Raw genomic sequence first — 16,170 nt, forward strand, 5'->3', positions numbered from 1 at the left:
GTGTTTTTTTTTTTTTTTTCTTGTTTCCTTTTTTCTTTTTTTTTTTTTTTTTTTTTTTGGTAATGGGGATTGAACTCAGGACCTTATACTTACGAGGCAGGTAGCAGACCCACTGAGCTAAATTCCCAGCCCTGTGTTCCTATTTCAAACCTAAGATTTGCACTATAGTATTTGTTCATTCACACGTTCATTCATTCAGCCAAAATGCAGTAAGTGCCTGTTATGTGCCAGCCTCTATTCCACGCACCTAGGTCATCACACTGAGTAGCACAGAGTCCTTGTCCCTGTCCTCGCCTCAGGCACTCAGAGTGTAGGATAGCCCTACTCAACAGAAATATAATGGCAGTCTCCACACTTTTAATTTTTCTAGTAGCTTCATTAAACAGATATAAAGAAATAAATGAAAATAATTTTAAAATATATTTTACTTAAGCCAATACATCCAAAATATTTCATTTCAACCTGTAGTTAATGTAAAAGGTATAGTCTCTTTGTACTAAGATTTTAAAATTGGTACATATTTTATACTTAGCCCATCTCAATTTAGAATAATCTCACTTCAAGTTGTACAGAGCCACATGTAGCTAGTGCCATGCAGGCCTAGGAACCCCAGGCCTCAATGCTAGCATGATGGCCATGGAATTATTAGCTGGGGAGTGTGGGACTGGTATCTGGTATGTTCTTTCTGGTATGTAATGTTTGATATTAAAGATCCTAAGGCATTCAGATGATGGGATGATAGATAAGAGATATTCATTCTCTCTCTCTCTCTCTCTCTCTCTCTCTCTCTCTCTCTCTCTCTCTCTCTACTAACTGAATGACTGGGATCAGAAGGGGAGAATAAAGATGAAAAATTATGGGGAAATGAGAAAAAAGTATATCGATAAGAATCTCCAAAATTTACTAGATATCTCAGACTTTACTCTATTCTTGCCACCTTGCCCAGTTAAAATAGCCTGTGCCAGGCACTGCATTATGCCACTGCTTGATGGATGGCTTCATTTAATCCTTTCAATCACTAGAGAGGTAAGTGAGGGATTATTTTCTTTACTTTACATAGGAGTAAAGATTTCAAATGCTCAGAGTCTGCACGGCTTTCCAGCTAGCACTGCAAAATAGGCATTATATTGTCCATAATCAGCAGCATACTGGCTTTGTAAGATCCTGCATCTGCAGAAGAGACCAACAGAGGTAACTAGAGCAGACTTTTTTGATTCATAATGTCACAAAAGGCTGGCACTCAGTTCCCTAGCTTTCTCCTTAGAAGACACAATAGGAAAATCAGAAGACCGTCAGAGGCAAAAGGAGGAAGGCAGGGTAAGATGAGGTTCAGCAGGAACTATGTTCGCCCACTTGGGTGATAAGGGACAGCAACAAACTTTTCAAAGTGCGTGAAATGAAATCTTCTTTCCTGTACTGAAATCTAGAGTCAAGCAGTCTTCAAGTTCTGCTGCAGGCTGGAGAGAGGGCTACACACATACCTGCACAGGTGGGTTCGGTGCCAGACCAAGCCAGGTTGGACTGACATACTCGGGCAGGGCTACCCTGGAGCTCGTAGCCACCGATGCAGGAGAACTCACAGGTGGCTCCATAATTGTCACCATCACTGGAGCACTTCATATAACCATTCTCTGGGACATTGAGCTTGCCGCAGCGTCTGACTGTGCGACATAAACACATAAGAATCTTAGCGCTGGGCTCCCTTCTACAGAGTAACCAGAAAAGATAAGGCCTCAGAGGCCTCTGTTTTGCAACAAGGTTTTTATATTCTCCTGTGAAATGAGTGAGGGGGTAGCAACGACTATTTTGTCACTGAGTGTTCCTTGGAATGGTCACTATTCACATCAACAAGACCACTATCAATTGCTTCAGTCCTGTGTTACAGATGAGGAGGCTGAGCTCAGAACACTAAAGGGTAAAGATGATTAGTAATTAGCAGTGAAAGCCATGAGGCATAAAACAATCCTCAAAAACATTTTTTTTTTCAGGTAGACCAATAGTTTGGAACATAAAGAACAAGGTCTTCTGGTAGTCCACACTAGGAGGCTCTTAACCACCCTGATTTTAGAAGGGCTTGTAGGCTTTAGCTGGTTAACCACACTCAGGGATAGCAAGTTATTGAGTAACATCCTCCTGGGCATCAATGGGCTCTTGAGAAACCAGACCCATGGAATGTCTCGTATAATCTGCCAGCACTGAACCCTATCAAAGAAATCTGTGTCACTTCCCCCAGAACCCCCAGAGACTGAGCCAGAGCTGGCAAGGATCCCTACAGAGGGTATTCAGAGTTTTTGCATGAGAGCCTGCTTCCCTTTTCCCTTTGGCTCTTCTCTGGAGGGGGAGAATCCCATAAATAGTACTCTTACCTCTTACTTTCACTTGAAATTTGCAAGTGCCCTTGTTCTCAGCTCTGTCATAGACTGTGTACTGGATCTTGTGATCTCCTTCTGGAAAATTTGAGCCTGGGGGAAGGCCTTTAAGAATAACACTTAGAAGGGAGAAGAAAAAAAAAACGGGAACATCAACGATGATTCTTACAGACCTAAAAAGCAGTTGCCCCACTCTGCACAGGAGTAGGGATACTGAAGGGGAGCCACGGGGACAGTTTGACCAGAACAAAGATTTTGTGATGAATAGAATCTCTTAAGTTTTCCTCTGTTTTAGTTTTTTTGATCCTCACAACAACCCTTTTAGGTAGGTCATATTCTCCCCATTTCACAGATGCAGAAATTGAGGCACCAAAAGGTTAAGGAACTTGCCAAGATCACACAGCTGGAGTGACTCCAGTGTCTCTCTTCTTGCTATCTGATGAGAAAACTAATAGCTACAACGTGATAAAATGCCAGGTTTTCCATGTTTTTCTATATCTAGATAATTCTACATCTTACTAAGTGCTTAGAAATGATGAGAATACTTGTTAACAACGGACATGTGGTATTATCACTGTCACTACTGAGAAAAGCCTTACATACAGGTGGATGAGGTGGCCATTTATAAGATATGAAGGAAGGGGTCTTGGGTAAGTGTCAGAAAGCCCACCACTTAGAGATATGCCACTCTTAGCTTTAGATGTCTTAAGACCCTTAAGAAGCACAATATAAATTTGGATAAACCTAAAGGGAACAATCTTTCAAACCTAAGTGGCTGCTAACATTTCTGAGACTCCATCTGTGCCATGCAAATAACAGAAAGAGTTGCTAAGAGAGCTTGAAAGAGGCGCTTGTCTCAGAACGCCACACAAGAACCTTTTCCTTAGAGGCAAATGGTAGCTTGGATTAAGACTTGGGGGAAAGAAGTCATGGGAAAAATGCCAGGAAAGCAAGGAGCCAAAAGCAAGAATGGGAAAAGGGCCAAGGCAGCCTTCTGGGACCTCCAGCCCACTGGCACATCTTTACTGTGACATCCACTCCAAGCCTGTGTGGGCTCTGGGTGGTGGAACTTGGGAGGCAGACAGTTTCCCTGACCAGAGGGAATGGCAGAGGGCTACTAAGATGCTCTTTTAAAATGTCACATTTCTAACTATAATATGCAGGTTACCTGCAAAATACCAGGGTGAATACCTTTGCAAAGCTTTTAGATAAATGGAAGCATCTGGTAACTTAATATTTTGCGTTGATTATACAGAATTTCAACAAGAATGGTTTCAAAAATATAACAACTTACTATGTGCTAAAGCGTGGGCCAGACATTGCACTAGACACCAAAGAGACCAAGATAAATAACGCCCAATCCCTGACGATGTCAACTGACTTACTGTTTTTCTGTGTGTGTGTGTGTGTGTGTGTGTGTGTGTGTGTGTGTTTGTATTTAGTGGCCTGCTTTTTAATCCCCATTACCCTAAGTTTCTCCTAAGGGATTTATGACATATGCATGTGATAGCAAATAATTTTTAAAAAAAGACACGATCTTGTTAGGTTTCCCAGGCTGGCCTTGAGATCAAGATCCTCCTGCCTCAGCCTCCTGAGTAACTGGTATTATAGATGTCCACCATCATAGACAGCAAATAGTGAAACTATGTCTTTACAAAGTTACAATGAGAAACACAAGTAGTACTGTTATTTAATTAGATGATACATTTGGGAAGATGCAAGAACAGAATATGGGATATGGTAAAAAAAACTACAGTGAATTTTTAAATTTAAAAATTATTATAGTAAAAGATATACTGCATTAATTCCCCTAAAAAATTTCCCTACCAAATAGTTTCTCTGGTGTGAATAAACTGTAATAATACATAAGATCGTAATAAGATTACTGACATGGTGAAATGGGAAGAAAGGGGCTAAAGGTGTAGGGAAGGTGGGGTGGGTAGGGGAAGGGTAATAAGGGAAAAGAAAAAAATGTGAGATAATGGAAAGATGGAAATAAAATGTTTGTAGATGGGGAGGGGAGGAGGGGGTGAAGGGAGGGCAGGGACAATGGGAAAACATGAGAAACAAGACCTGTCATGTAGAGGTACAAGACCCCAATGATGCATGTGACTGTACTGTATACCTAAAATGTACCAATAAACTCAACTGGAAAGAAAAAATTTCCCTCACCTCCAATACACTTACCCCATTATTCTCGCCAATTTCTGAAGTTCTGGAAGTCCTTTTCCCTTGAGTATCTTTAGTTGGGCTGCCATATGTGCCTCAGTGTCAAGAATTGATTGAAAATATTTACCTTTCATGAACAAAGACTCCTTGTAATGTTTTTATAAACCTGCCTTCCCATTGGGTGGCACATGGCATCAGCCTTCACCATGTTTTTTATCACGCCTCCTAAAGACACTTACAAAAGAGGATTTCCAGAGTCGCTTCAGAAAGCGGCAAGAGTGATGAGATGAGATAAGTGAGTTTGAAAACAAAACGGGAAACATTTTGAGGAGAGTTCATGGCAATGTGTCATTTACTGTAACTTTTAAAAACTGAAGTATTCATTGTAGTTTCCAATCGCACCTCATATATGAACACAAGGCCGAGTGACAGACTTGATCTCCTCTCACTAGGAGACATTTGTTATTGGTAATAACTGCGTAGAGCTGTTTCATTGTGCACAGACTGGTTTGATAGGATTTTAGTAAGTCTTTCAGTATGGCTCAGCAGGAGATGAGTCAGAGCCATCCTTCTGTCCAGAGATGGAAAGTGTGGGTGGTCTAACTGGGATGTGTACTTCAAGGCACAGATGGGAGCATGCTGACAAAAAGTCATGGCCTCTGAGAACGTACTTCTGGGGTAGAGGCCAAAATGATAATTAGGAGATGCAGCTGAACTTCACCAAAGGAAACCACCTGTTTTACAAGGGTTGAAGTAGGAAAGAAACAGAAGACACTGTCTCTTTTTTAGAAGCTTCTGTGTTTGCTGCTGTCAAATGTTTTAAAAATAAATTGAAAATCAAAATTAATTTTTAAAAAAGGTGCAACCCCAAAAGGGGGGGGTGGGAAAGTTTTGTGCTACGCCAGTGCTGGCAAACCTATGGTACATGTGCCACCGCGAGCTGCTTATCATGGAAAGCTCTAAAAGGTTTGCCCTTACTCTAACCGTACCCAGAGAGCACACAGTGGGCAGCCGCTGGCTCTGTCTGGGAGACACAGAAGGCTTCCCAGTGCAGGAGATGCCTTCAAAAGGCGTGTGGGCATGAGTAAGTGCCCTCTAGGCAGGCAATGGGGGTGATTCTATCCCTAACTTACAAACTGGCTTCCTCTTCCTCCTTCTGCTCTTCCTCTTCCCTTCTTCCTTCAGAAAATATTTACTGAGTGCTAACTATATGCCAGCCACAGTTCTAGCCTTTAGGGATATGACAGTGAACACACTAAAGTAAACAGGCAATTGTCTAAGTAGTGTATATAGTATGTTAGATGGTGACGAGAGAAACTGCATTTAAAAATAGAAATAAGAGTACAATAGATACACTCCCTCACTCTGGGTCACAAATGTCTCACAGAAAACAGATAAGATCACTCCAGCTGCCAAATTTTGCTTACTCAGTAAGAATGCCATCTGCTGTGTCTCTTCCTTCTGGGGTCTCCCAGGACACCCGAACTGTCAGCTTATTGGGCTCCGCAATGCGTTCCTTCACACTGGGACACTTGATTCTAGGAGGTTCTATATCTGAAAATATAACCCAAAACATTGTCACCATCGATATGATTGATATACCCTATCAAATTGGGGCTCACTCTCCAGTTAGGAAGAATCTGTTCACTCTCTATTTCTCTTTTGCCCTTTCTGCCCTGCTGAGCTTTTAAGGTTGTGTAAGTACTCTCACACACAGGACTAAATCTGTAATCTTCTGGCCTTGTGGAGTACTGTATCTCGTAGGGTATATAGCATTAGCTACAGCTTCTTCCTTTCCATGCTGCGAACTCTGCCTATTGGCCTGGTAACACTAAAATCACTCAGTTGAAGCCAGGTGTCATTCAGCTTTAACAAATCCATCCTGCTTTAAAAACAACGTCACAGAGCTGAGTGTGATGGTTCACACCTGAAACCCCAGCAGTGTAGGAGGGTGAGGCAGGAGGATCGCTAGTTTGAGCCCAGGCCGAGCCATTAGCAATTTGACGAGATTCTGTCTGTAAATAAAAAATTAAAATTTTAAAAATGACTGGAAATATAGCTCAGTGTGAAGGCCTTGGGTTCAATCTCCAGTACTAAAAATCAAACAAACAAAACAAAACCCCAGCATCACAGAATACTAGAAAAAGAAACATACCCTAGGTATCATGTAGTTGATTCAATTCAAAGCAACAACTCTTCACAAGTGCCTATCATCCAAGGCCTCATTCTAACTATTCAGATTGTAGATGCAAGAAAATCAGGTGCTCCTGACTTGTCAAAGAGTTTGCAGTCTACGAGGGGAACTATGTCACCACATCTGAAATATAAATCACGGTGGAAAATGGCACTGCCCCAGGCAAGGTAAAAGTGAATGCTATGGAGGTGTAAAGGAGCCCCCCACAACTCTCTCACTTCATGATGTGCGAACTGAATCTCAGAGAGCTTAGATGATTTAAGACTATGCGTGCAGACAGTGGTGATGTGAATTGTAACACAGATCAGAGCACTACACTGAGCAAGTTCTCCTTTCCGTAATTGTTATACCTGGTGCCAAAATAGCAATGAATATCTGTGTGAGTCCACTTCTCCAACTGCCACTGGACCACACCTATGGTTTAGGGTTCTGAGACAGTAGTTTTACCTGGGGTTATGTCCCTTCAAGGACTTCCCAAATTTCTCAACTTTCTCTACCCAAGAGTAGAAATTGTGTCTCTCACTATCAGCATGAGTTGATAAGAAAGGCTAGAAAAATTTTTAAATGTCAATCCCACACAAGGTTGTACTTCATCTTCTAGCTGAAGGGAAATCACAAGAGGAAGTTCAAACTTGAAAATTCTACTTAATGGTTCTGAGCAGTACCATCAAGAATTAAACAGAATATGTTTAAAGAGAGTGTATGACCTTCACTACTCCATTGCTTTACAGATCAACCAATGATTATCAGCACTATTACAACCTAAATGAAAATTAAGTATCTTTTTGATCCTGAATCACAAACGTCTTGAGAGTTAAACATATCAAGTAAAATTCTTCATATACTTTCTCCTGTGTCTTCTATAATAACTTCTCATTCGATTTAGGGCTAGAAATTATGAAAAATTTTTTAACCAAGTTTACTTTTAGCTATCCAAATTTATTTTCAATCTGTATCATGCTTCAATGAAGTGTGAATTAACAGTCATAATACATTAATTCTAAATTGAATAACTACCACATTTCACTGAATCTAAGTCACTACTGATTGTGAGATGCATCCCAATTTCAGAGATATTAAAATATGAAAAAAATATGCCCCTTACAGTTGATAATATTAGTGTAATGGTGAAATGGAAGGTGCTTTTAATGCACTCAAGGTGTCTATTTTCATTTTTGGTTTTGTTGTTGTTGTTGTTGTTGTTGTTGTTGTTGCTGCTGCTGTTGCTGTTTTTTGGTACTGGGGGTTGAACTCGAGTCCTTGCCCTTGCAAGGAAGGCGGCAGAACCACTGAACTAAATCCCCGGCCCCCGAGGTGTCTATTTTCAATTGTTATTTTTTAAAATCCATTCCTTTTGCTATGACAGGTGATAGATGACAGACTTTCATAATTCAGATAAGCATTTCACAACTTTGGGTGACTCAGAAAGACAAGTACACTATGCCTGCTGTCTGATAGTTAGATACAGTTGCCTCCTAATTTTTAAAAAATATGCATTATGAGCCAGCATTGGTGGCACACATCTATAAGGATCACAAGTTCAAGCTCAGCCTGGGCAACTTAATGACTTAGCAAGAACTTTGTTTCAAAATAAAACAGGGCTGGGGATATAATTCAGTGCAAATGCCCTGGGTTCAGTCCTCAGTAGAACTACTGATATATATGAAAATACTTTAAGCAAAAGAAATGGGGCCAAAGAGAATGTATGAATTTCCATGTAGAATTATACTGTGTAATTACCATATTTTCATGGAAAAGATACTGTCAGAGATGAGAAATTCTCAGTCTCTGAGTCAGGTAAACTAAACATGTGCATAAGATGCTGTTTTATTTTTCTGTATCAACAGTATGTACTGACAGTGTTAGCAAACATGCTCCAAAGTAGGTTATATGCGTAGAGTCTCAGTGCTTCCCACAGCCTGCTAATGTCTGGCTAACAATGACCAGCTGAGACTGGCCTACTTTTTCAGATGCCCCACTCTTCCAAACCAGAAGCAAGAATAAATAAATCACCACAAAGAATAGGCAATATATACTGAATCCTTCCTATGCACCCACCCCATTATTTCATTGAATCTGCGTAACTATTCATTAGACTGAGTAACATTAGCATCCCCACTTGTAGAGTGGGAACCATCTCCTCCCTTGGAATTTCTCTGTGGTCTTGGATTGTAAAGACACTGTTATATATTTTCAATTTCTTTTAATAACCCAAATGCTTCTGTGGTCTGCCTGCTGTTCACTTAGTGTTTTGGGGTTGCCTTCCCCATGAATCCTTAAAAGATTCACAACCAGACTTGATTCTAATGCATCCTCAGGCAGCCGTCCTACCTCTCAGCTGATGAGACCAACTGGCCTGTCCACCAGCCAGTGCTCAAGAGACTTAAGTCTATTATTCCCTAGTCATGACCACCACAGCTTTTACATGTTATAATCCATTTCTATGAATGAAATGAATAAAGTTACTATAGAAACATAATTACTGAAGAGCCAGTTATTGTGTGGAAACCCTGAAACCCCAGAGAAAATCTTGGCCTTGCTCTCTGTCCAATACACTCTCTTTTCTGAGACCTACTTCACTCTCTGCATAGAAAATGTGAGAAACAAATATTCTGCAGTGTATCAACTATGGCAGTTGAACTGTTTAGTTGGGAATCTTTAACATGTCTAACAAGGTAGGTGGTGGAAACAGGGAGAAAAGTTAAAAAAAAAAAAGTCCTGCCAATAAAATGCAAGGAAAGTTACCCTATGCCATTTCCAGTTTTAGGCTCTTCAAGCGTCTGGCACCTTTAGTTTTCACTTTGAAAGCCATCTGCCGTGTAAGGCAGTACAACTGAATAAAGAGGCTATGTAAAAAGGATAAGAGCAAGAACAAGAATGAGAATGAAACAGACAGACAGACAGACAGGCTCCAGCAAGTTGAGCTTCCCCCAGCTGAGGTGCCAGATATCTCAGCGAAGCCATCTTGGATCCTCCAGGCCTAGTCAGTCACCTCAGTCATTACAAAAGATAGCAGAGATAAGCCATCCCCACTGAGCCCTGCCCAGATTTCCAATTGAGAGAATCATGGATTGATGACAGCTTTTTGAAACCTTTGTGGTCTACTGTGCAGAAATAGGTCTCTGAAATAAATATGAGTTTGAGACTGGTGGTGGAGAAAGGAGAGTTTTTTATGGGGGCATTGGAAGTAAGTGACTCTGAAAGGCAGAGCACACCTGGTCACTAAAATTCACCCACTTGTTTGCTTTCCCCAGCCACAGCACAATCCCTATGGATGGCTCTGGAAAATGTTTCTATTTCTTTGACACCATAAGTTTTCTGAGAACTTTCCAGAAAGAACAAGAGAAGCAAGAAGGGAAGTAATGAAATCTACAATTAAAAGTCAGCATCTTCACCTGAATGAAGAAGTAAAAATCCCCTAATCATTCCTTTATATTACAGTACCCGACTAGAAGTGTAGCTGTTCAGACTGCACTGGCAAGTCATGTAAGGCAAAAATTGGGTCAATATCCCTATCAAATTCTTTCAAAATTGTAATTAGACTCCTGAAAGTTTGCAGAAGAATGTGTATTTGTCAACCTCCTCCCATCAGCATAATTTAAGACCATCTGATACCTTTCTGTTTAGCCCCAGTGATGATAAATTTATCACCAGCTGAATCTTGCATTGCAGCCTAACAATTGTTCCTATGGGTCACCAGGTAAACCCATCTATCAGACAGTTGGGAAGCAAGGAAAGTGAACCATTAGAAGTATTTTATCTAGAACTTCACTGGTGTTAGCAAATCTCCATCTGGTCTGTAGAAAATACAAAATAAGAAGTGAGCAATTCCAAAAACCAAGTTGCCTTGTATATTGTCTTTTGTTGAAGAAACTAAAAGGGTACGCTCTGCATCTGAAAAGACATTTGCTCTGTTTTCTTCATCCATGGTTATTTATTTGTTTGTTTGTTTATTTGTTTATTTATTTATTTATTTATTTTTGAGACAGGGTTTCACTATGTAGTTGAGACTGACCTGGAACTCACTATGTAGCCCAGGCTGGTCTCGAACTCACAGTGATCCTCCTGCCTCAGCCTCCCGAGTGCTGGGATTACAGGTGTGTGCCATCACACTCAGCTCATCCATTGCTTTAAAACCATCTTTATTTTTTTTCTTCTCATTCTGGCATAGAAAACTATATTATGCTAAAGGACAGCTCATGTGTCTACTCAAAACCTAGTCTTTAAATGAGAACTTCTAATTCCAACTGTCCAATGTTCTATGTAATCAAAAATAACTAAAAATAAAAGGAAATAATACACCCCAATACTAAAGTGGTTCCATTCCAAAGAACTTTTTTTGTATCAATGGAAGTAGTGATTATTTGCCTACTTTATTTCCTGCCATTTATAATGCGGTACGTATGTATGTATTTTATCGATTTTGCTCCTACATTTAATTATTTATATCCATTTCTAAAATGAGCATGAATTTGAGTCCCTGCCAGAACGAAGTCAGAATAAGAGAATTAATTTGAACTTGTGGCACTTTCAAATTAGCTATTCCACTGAACCGATCACCTGGGAGTCAAAGAAACCCCAGTGTTCCTTCTTTCCTCCCAGCCTGGAAGAGAACCGGTCGGATTTTCTCAGTGCTCAGCACAATGTTGGCCAAGATGACCTGCTAGAGGTTATATGGAAACCTGTGACCTCCTAAGCCACCACGTGTCAGCTCTGAAAATAGGTTGAGGCTCTGACTTATGCTCAAGGACCCCCTATCTTTGCCAACACACAAACAAACTTATAAAACTAATTTAATACATTCAAAGCCAAAGGAGTAAATGATACCTTTGGAGTAAAAGTCGTTGGCGACAAACCACCTAGACTGTCACCAAAATCAAAAAGAGCATTGCCCACTTGCTTTATCTATTTCTTTTTTTATTTCCCCTGGGAGCTTAAAACTCTCTTGGGGCTTGCTTCACCCCATTTTGCCACTCTCGCCCAATTTAATGCACAATTCTCCATCCCCCCAAAATTTGCCTGAACTTTGTCTTGGAAAACCATGAGATAAATCTTCTGAATTTGGAGGGCATCTCTTAGTTCCTCTCTCTCCCTCTGGGAAGGTTCCAGAAGCATTTATTGCTCTTGTCAAATAGATTCAAAGTATGGTCTAGGCCCTGAATTTGATATAAAACAGTTTGGATCACATCTTCAGGCTGATTCTTTGACTAGAGCGCACCGGTCACGTGACTTCATCATGAGAATAGCTAATGCTGCCAGCGAAAGCAGTGGTCAAAGACAGTAGATGGCTTTGTCATTATGAAGACAGTCCAGGCCAGGAGAATCGTCTGACATTAGCCTCCAGGAGTTAGCATCAATTTTCATCTTACACTTAAAGTAAATGTGCTGACACTGAACAGTCAGGAAGGAGTCCTTGGGGTAAAGCATTTTAGCAGACTGGGCTAAACACTTCTCTGGAAGATGGACAGATACAAGCAGGGAGGAGCCAAGATCCCATGGCCAGCTGCCTTGGAGCCTAGGACCAGCGCTATCTCGGAATTCAGAGACTTAAACCTGGGAGAGCCTGGAGATAAGTGTCTCAGGCTTGTCTCTGTGCAAGCTCAGGAAAATCAACTGATCTCTCAGGCTTCATCTGTAGAATGGGTGATTCGACTGGAATGTTCTCTAAGAGTAGATCCTGGCATCTCTCAGTTTATTATGAGTAAATAGCCCCTTGGGACAATGGTTCCTAATCACTTGGAGCAACTCAAAAAACACCAGTACACCAGGCTTTTGGATTCAGAAGGGGAATGTGATAATTTGCATTGCGAATAAGTTCCCAGGTGCTGCTTCCAGGGCCACACCTCACTGTGGGAACACTGGATGTCCCGCCCCAGAAAAACCCAGAGTAAGGCAAAATATTTCAATCCCTTCCTGCTAAACACACTGAGTGCTTGCTGAGCACCAGTCAACAACAAAGGAATTGTCTGTCAACTGAAATGCATTTACATGTTCTCTGCAGGACTCTCTGCAACTGTCAACAATTCTGCTCAATGCTACAGGGCAGAACCTCCACGTGACCCATCAGACTATACACTGTATTCTGCCAGCCTGCAGTTGCCTCAAAAGCAACCCAAGAAAGAGACAAAAGCTGTGTAGAAGCCATAAGCTTTGAAGTCAGCTCTAACACAGAGACTGGGGTTAGGCCTTAAGGCTGAGCCAGGGAGCCAAGTATGAAGAGAGCTACTGAAAACAGAGCTGAGTGCTTATGCTTCACATGCAGAATACGGATGCTGGCTTTAAAATCTACCATAGGAACACTCCCTGCTCCTCCCAAAGCACTGTCCTGAGAGCCAGGGCATTTTCTTACCCACACAGGTGGCTGGTCGGCCACTCCAGGCCTTGTTGTCCATACATGTGACTGTCTGCTCCCCTTTCAGTGTGTATCCTGGTGAGCAGTAATATTCACACCGGGAGTTAAAGTAGGCACCATCAGCGCATTTAAAGCCTCCATTTGTGGGCATGGCAAGTGTAGGACATCGCTTTTCTGGAAAAGAAAGAAAGAAAGAAAGAAAGAAAGAAAGAAAGAAAGAAAGAAAGAAAGAAAGAAAGAAAGAAAGAAAGAAAGAAAGAAAGAAAGAAAGAAAGAAAGAAAGAAAGAAAGAAAGAAAGAAAATCAGATATTCAGTATTTCTTAATTTTTGTCCACTGAGTTTCAGAATCCAGAAACTATAAGCATATAGGGAGAAGCTTAGGGGTTGGATATATGCACATCACACCAAAGAGACACAAAGTTTCATGCCAGACAGGCTTAGGGTGGTTACTATCTGTCTTAGGCTGTTTCCAAGAAGCATACCTTGAGATGAAGATTTGTGTAGGATGAGGATTTGTTAATCAGTGGTTCAGTAAGTCTCCCAGGGAGAACAAGAAGGAGAAGGTGAAGCTAAACATGTAAGGGAGGGAGCCAAGCAAGGGGGATCTCTGGCAGGCAGCCTCTGTCAGCTCCTGCTCGGCTGCCCTAGCTCTAGAGGGTGAATGACAGCTCCAAGTCTGCCTGCCTTCAGTCTTCTGCAATGCCTGCCCCAGAGAGATGCTTTTCCTTGTAAGGTGAGAGAGGGTGGAGGGAGGAGGGAGGGAGAGAGAGAGACAGCAGTGCTCTGAAAGAGCAGTTTCCAGTTTCTAATTCCTTTGAAGAAATTGGAAAGTGGAAGTGCAAGTCTTAAGGAGCAAAGCACTCAGAAGCTGGAGGATGGATACCTAGAACTGGTAAAGGGGCATCAGGGAGATCTGGGTAAAATGCTGCTTAAATATCCAGAAAGTCACCTAGTTGTATAGTCTGCCTGCTCCAGGGATCACACGGCTGCAGACTTGAGCCTCCGTGTTCCTAAAATGAAGTTAAAGCAATGGCACCCATATAGAGAGCATTTCTGGAAAATCTGAATGTGTGTGAAGTACTTGGAAAACACTAATTCTCAAAGGGGTGGCTGTTTTGAATAACAAAGACAACTACAATGTGCTTCCTTAGCGCTGCACCGTGTGTGCCCTTTCAAATGAGAGAACACTTGTCCGAAGCCAGGCCCCAAAATGCTCTCTTGAGAGATTCACCTTTCATGTAGTACGTATCCTGCTTCAGTGACTCTTTTCTACCTCCCTAAGCCCCTCCTCCTTAAGAGACCACTTCTTTTTTATTGTATTTTTCTTTAATATACTACCATAGATCCTGGCTCAGGGCCCTTGTCTGACTACCTCGTGGTCTACATCTGCTCCCTGCTGTGTACTATTCTGTGAGCCCCTTCCTGGCAGAGCTTGTGTGAGTCTTATTTGTCTTTAAATCCCGAACACCTCTTCAGGATCCAGCACTTACTGAACAAACATCTCCTATTTGCTGGGCAAATCTCTTCTGCGGTGGGCAGCGGTTCCCCCAAACAGCTTGATCACACTTTTCTCTCTGAAGGGAGCCATCCCACTTCAACCATAGTTTAGAAACCCACAGGCTTCAGTTCACAGGAGGCTTTTTCTCCTCAGTGTTCACTGAAAAGCCCCGATCTCAGAACAAAAGAACTTTGGCTCTGACTGTCCTCCTGGGGATGTGGCTCAGGGCTGGGCTACTCACGTTTGCAAATGACCTTGTGAGACCACAGCTTGTTTGACTGGCAGATCAGCTGGGAAGGGCCGTGCAGCTCATATCCCTTCCGGCATCGGATGTCACACCTGGTTCCCAGGGCCGTTTTGTAGTACCCTCCTGGAGGGGCCCTGCAGTACACGTCCCCATACTTCACCTTGATGGAAGAGCACCATGGAGTGTCTACAGGTAGCAGAAACAAAAGTGGGAAGCAAACGACATAGTCAAAACATGTTACCCTTACTCTTGTAGTTCCAGGATGGCTGCTCCCGGATATTGGACCTTCAGTAGTGCCCTGTGTTTCCTTAGATGTCTCTGGGTAAGGAGGTTAAGATCTAGGGACTAGGTGTCACATATAGCTGGAGATGAATCCAAGTACCTCCGTGACTAGCTGTGTGACCTTGGCCAAGTTACCTCACCTCTCTGAGTCAGTACGTATGCCCATGCCACAAGGCTTTTATCAGGACTAGACAAAAATGCATATCAACATTTAACACAGTCACTAGCCACAGGAAATGTTCCATAAATGCTTGCTATTTCTAGTATCTCCACAAAGTAGATCCATAAATCTCTTGGTAGTCATCGATACCACTCTGTACTCTAACTCTAACCATCCGTACATAGTGCATGGGGGTCAATAATGGTGAATTTGGATTTCTTCCCAGCTGTATCCATATCCTCTAAAAAATCACAGTACTGTTGATTATTAATTTGAACTAAGACACAGTTTCCAGATTTTTGCGACAGTCCCTAATTTTGGCTTAAAGTTACAGAATAATTGCTCCATGTAGGGAAACAGCCCCCTTCTTCAGATGTACCCATTTAGGTAAGAAAGTGACAAGCTTCCAAGGTTACAATGTTGCAGGGTGTTTCGATATGTGTTTCATTGCTGCCCAGAGCATAACTAGAATGACACTAATAAATCAGAACTTGTCCCCTGCGTATTTGAAAAGTGTTCTCCGAGAATCATAAGATATAAGGGCAAAACTAGTTTATTTGTGGGGAAGTTTCCACAGTGGCTACTTCGGTAATTTCCTACAATCCACAGTGACCAGAGATGAGCTCCCTTAAATCTGCGGGGCTAGCAGCGCTGTGAACAACCACTTTCTTAGAGCTGCTGGCTCATCACTCCACGCCAGGACCTGGCTGTCTGTGAGTGGGCTCAGTGCGCCATCTTGTGGTGAGAAAGGAGGACAGGCACTGTTTCACTTTCTTAGGAATTCTTTTCTGAGGATAATTCCTAAGGGCTTGCTTCTCAGCCCAGAAAACTCGTGGTCCTGTCCGGGTCTCCTGCATGTAGCACGTTTTTTTCTTTTTTTTTTTTTTTTTGGCACAGG

The 16,170-nt window shown here is 41.9% G+C and overlaps 1 protein-coding gene across 1 annotated transcript in view; it reads right to left on the reverse strand.

Moving 5' to 3' along the window:
- The window catches only part of Srpx (sushi repeat containing protein X-linked), an 89,777-nt gene that overhangs the window by 14,481 nt on the left and 59,126 nt on the right, over positions 1 to 16,170 (reverse strand). Inside the window, exons 3-7 of the mRNA XM_010636202.2 lie at positions 14,825 to 15,016; positions 13,082 to 13,258; positions 5,966 to 6,092; positions 2,367 to 2,488; positions 1,482 to 1,661 (exon numbers count right to left, since the gene is read on the reverse strand). Of these exons, the coding sequence (XP_010634504.1) occupies positions 1,482 to 1,661; positions 2,367 to 2,488; positions 5,966 to 6,092; positions 13,082 to 13,258; positions 14,825 to 15,016 (798 nt within the window). The remainder of the gene's footprint in view (positions 1 to 1,481; positions 1,662 to 2,366; positions 2,489 to 5,965; positions 6,093 to 13,081; positions 13,259 to 14,824; positions 15,017 to 16,170) is intronic.

This window comes from Fukomys damarensis, unplaced genomic scaffold (genome assembly GCF_012274545.1).
Source record: "Fukomys damarensis isolate Sample0158 unplaced genomic scaffold, DMR_v1.0_HiC HiC_scaffold_39, whole genome shotgun sequence".
In the NCBI taxonomy this organism is placed as follows: domain Eukaryota; kingdom Metazoa; phylum Chordata; class Mammalia; order Rodentia; family Bathyergidae; genus Fukomys; species Fukomys damarensis.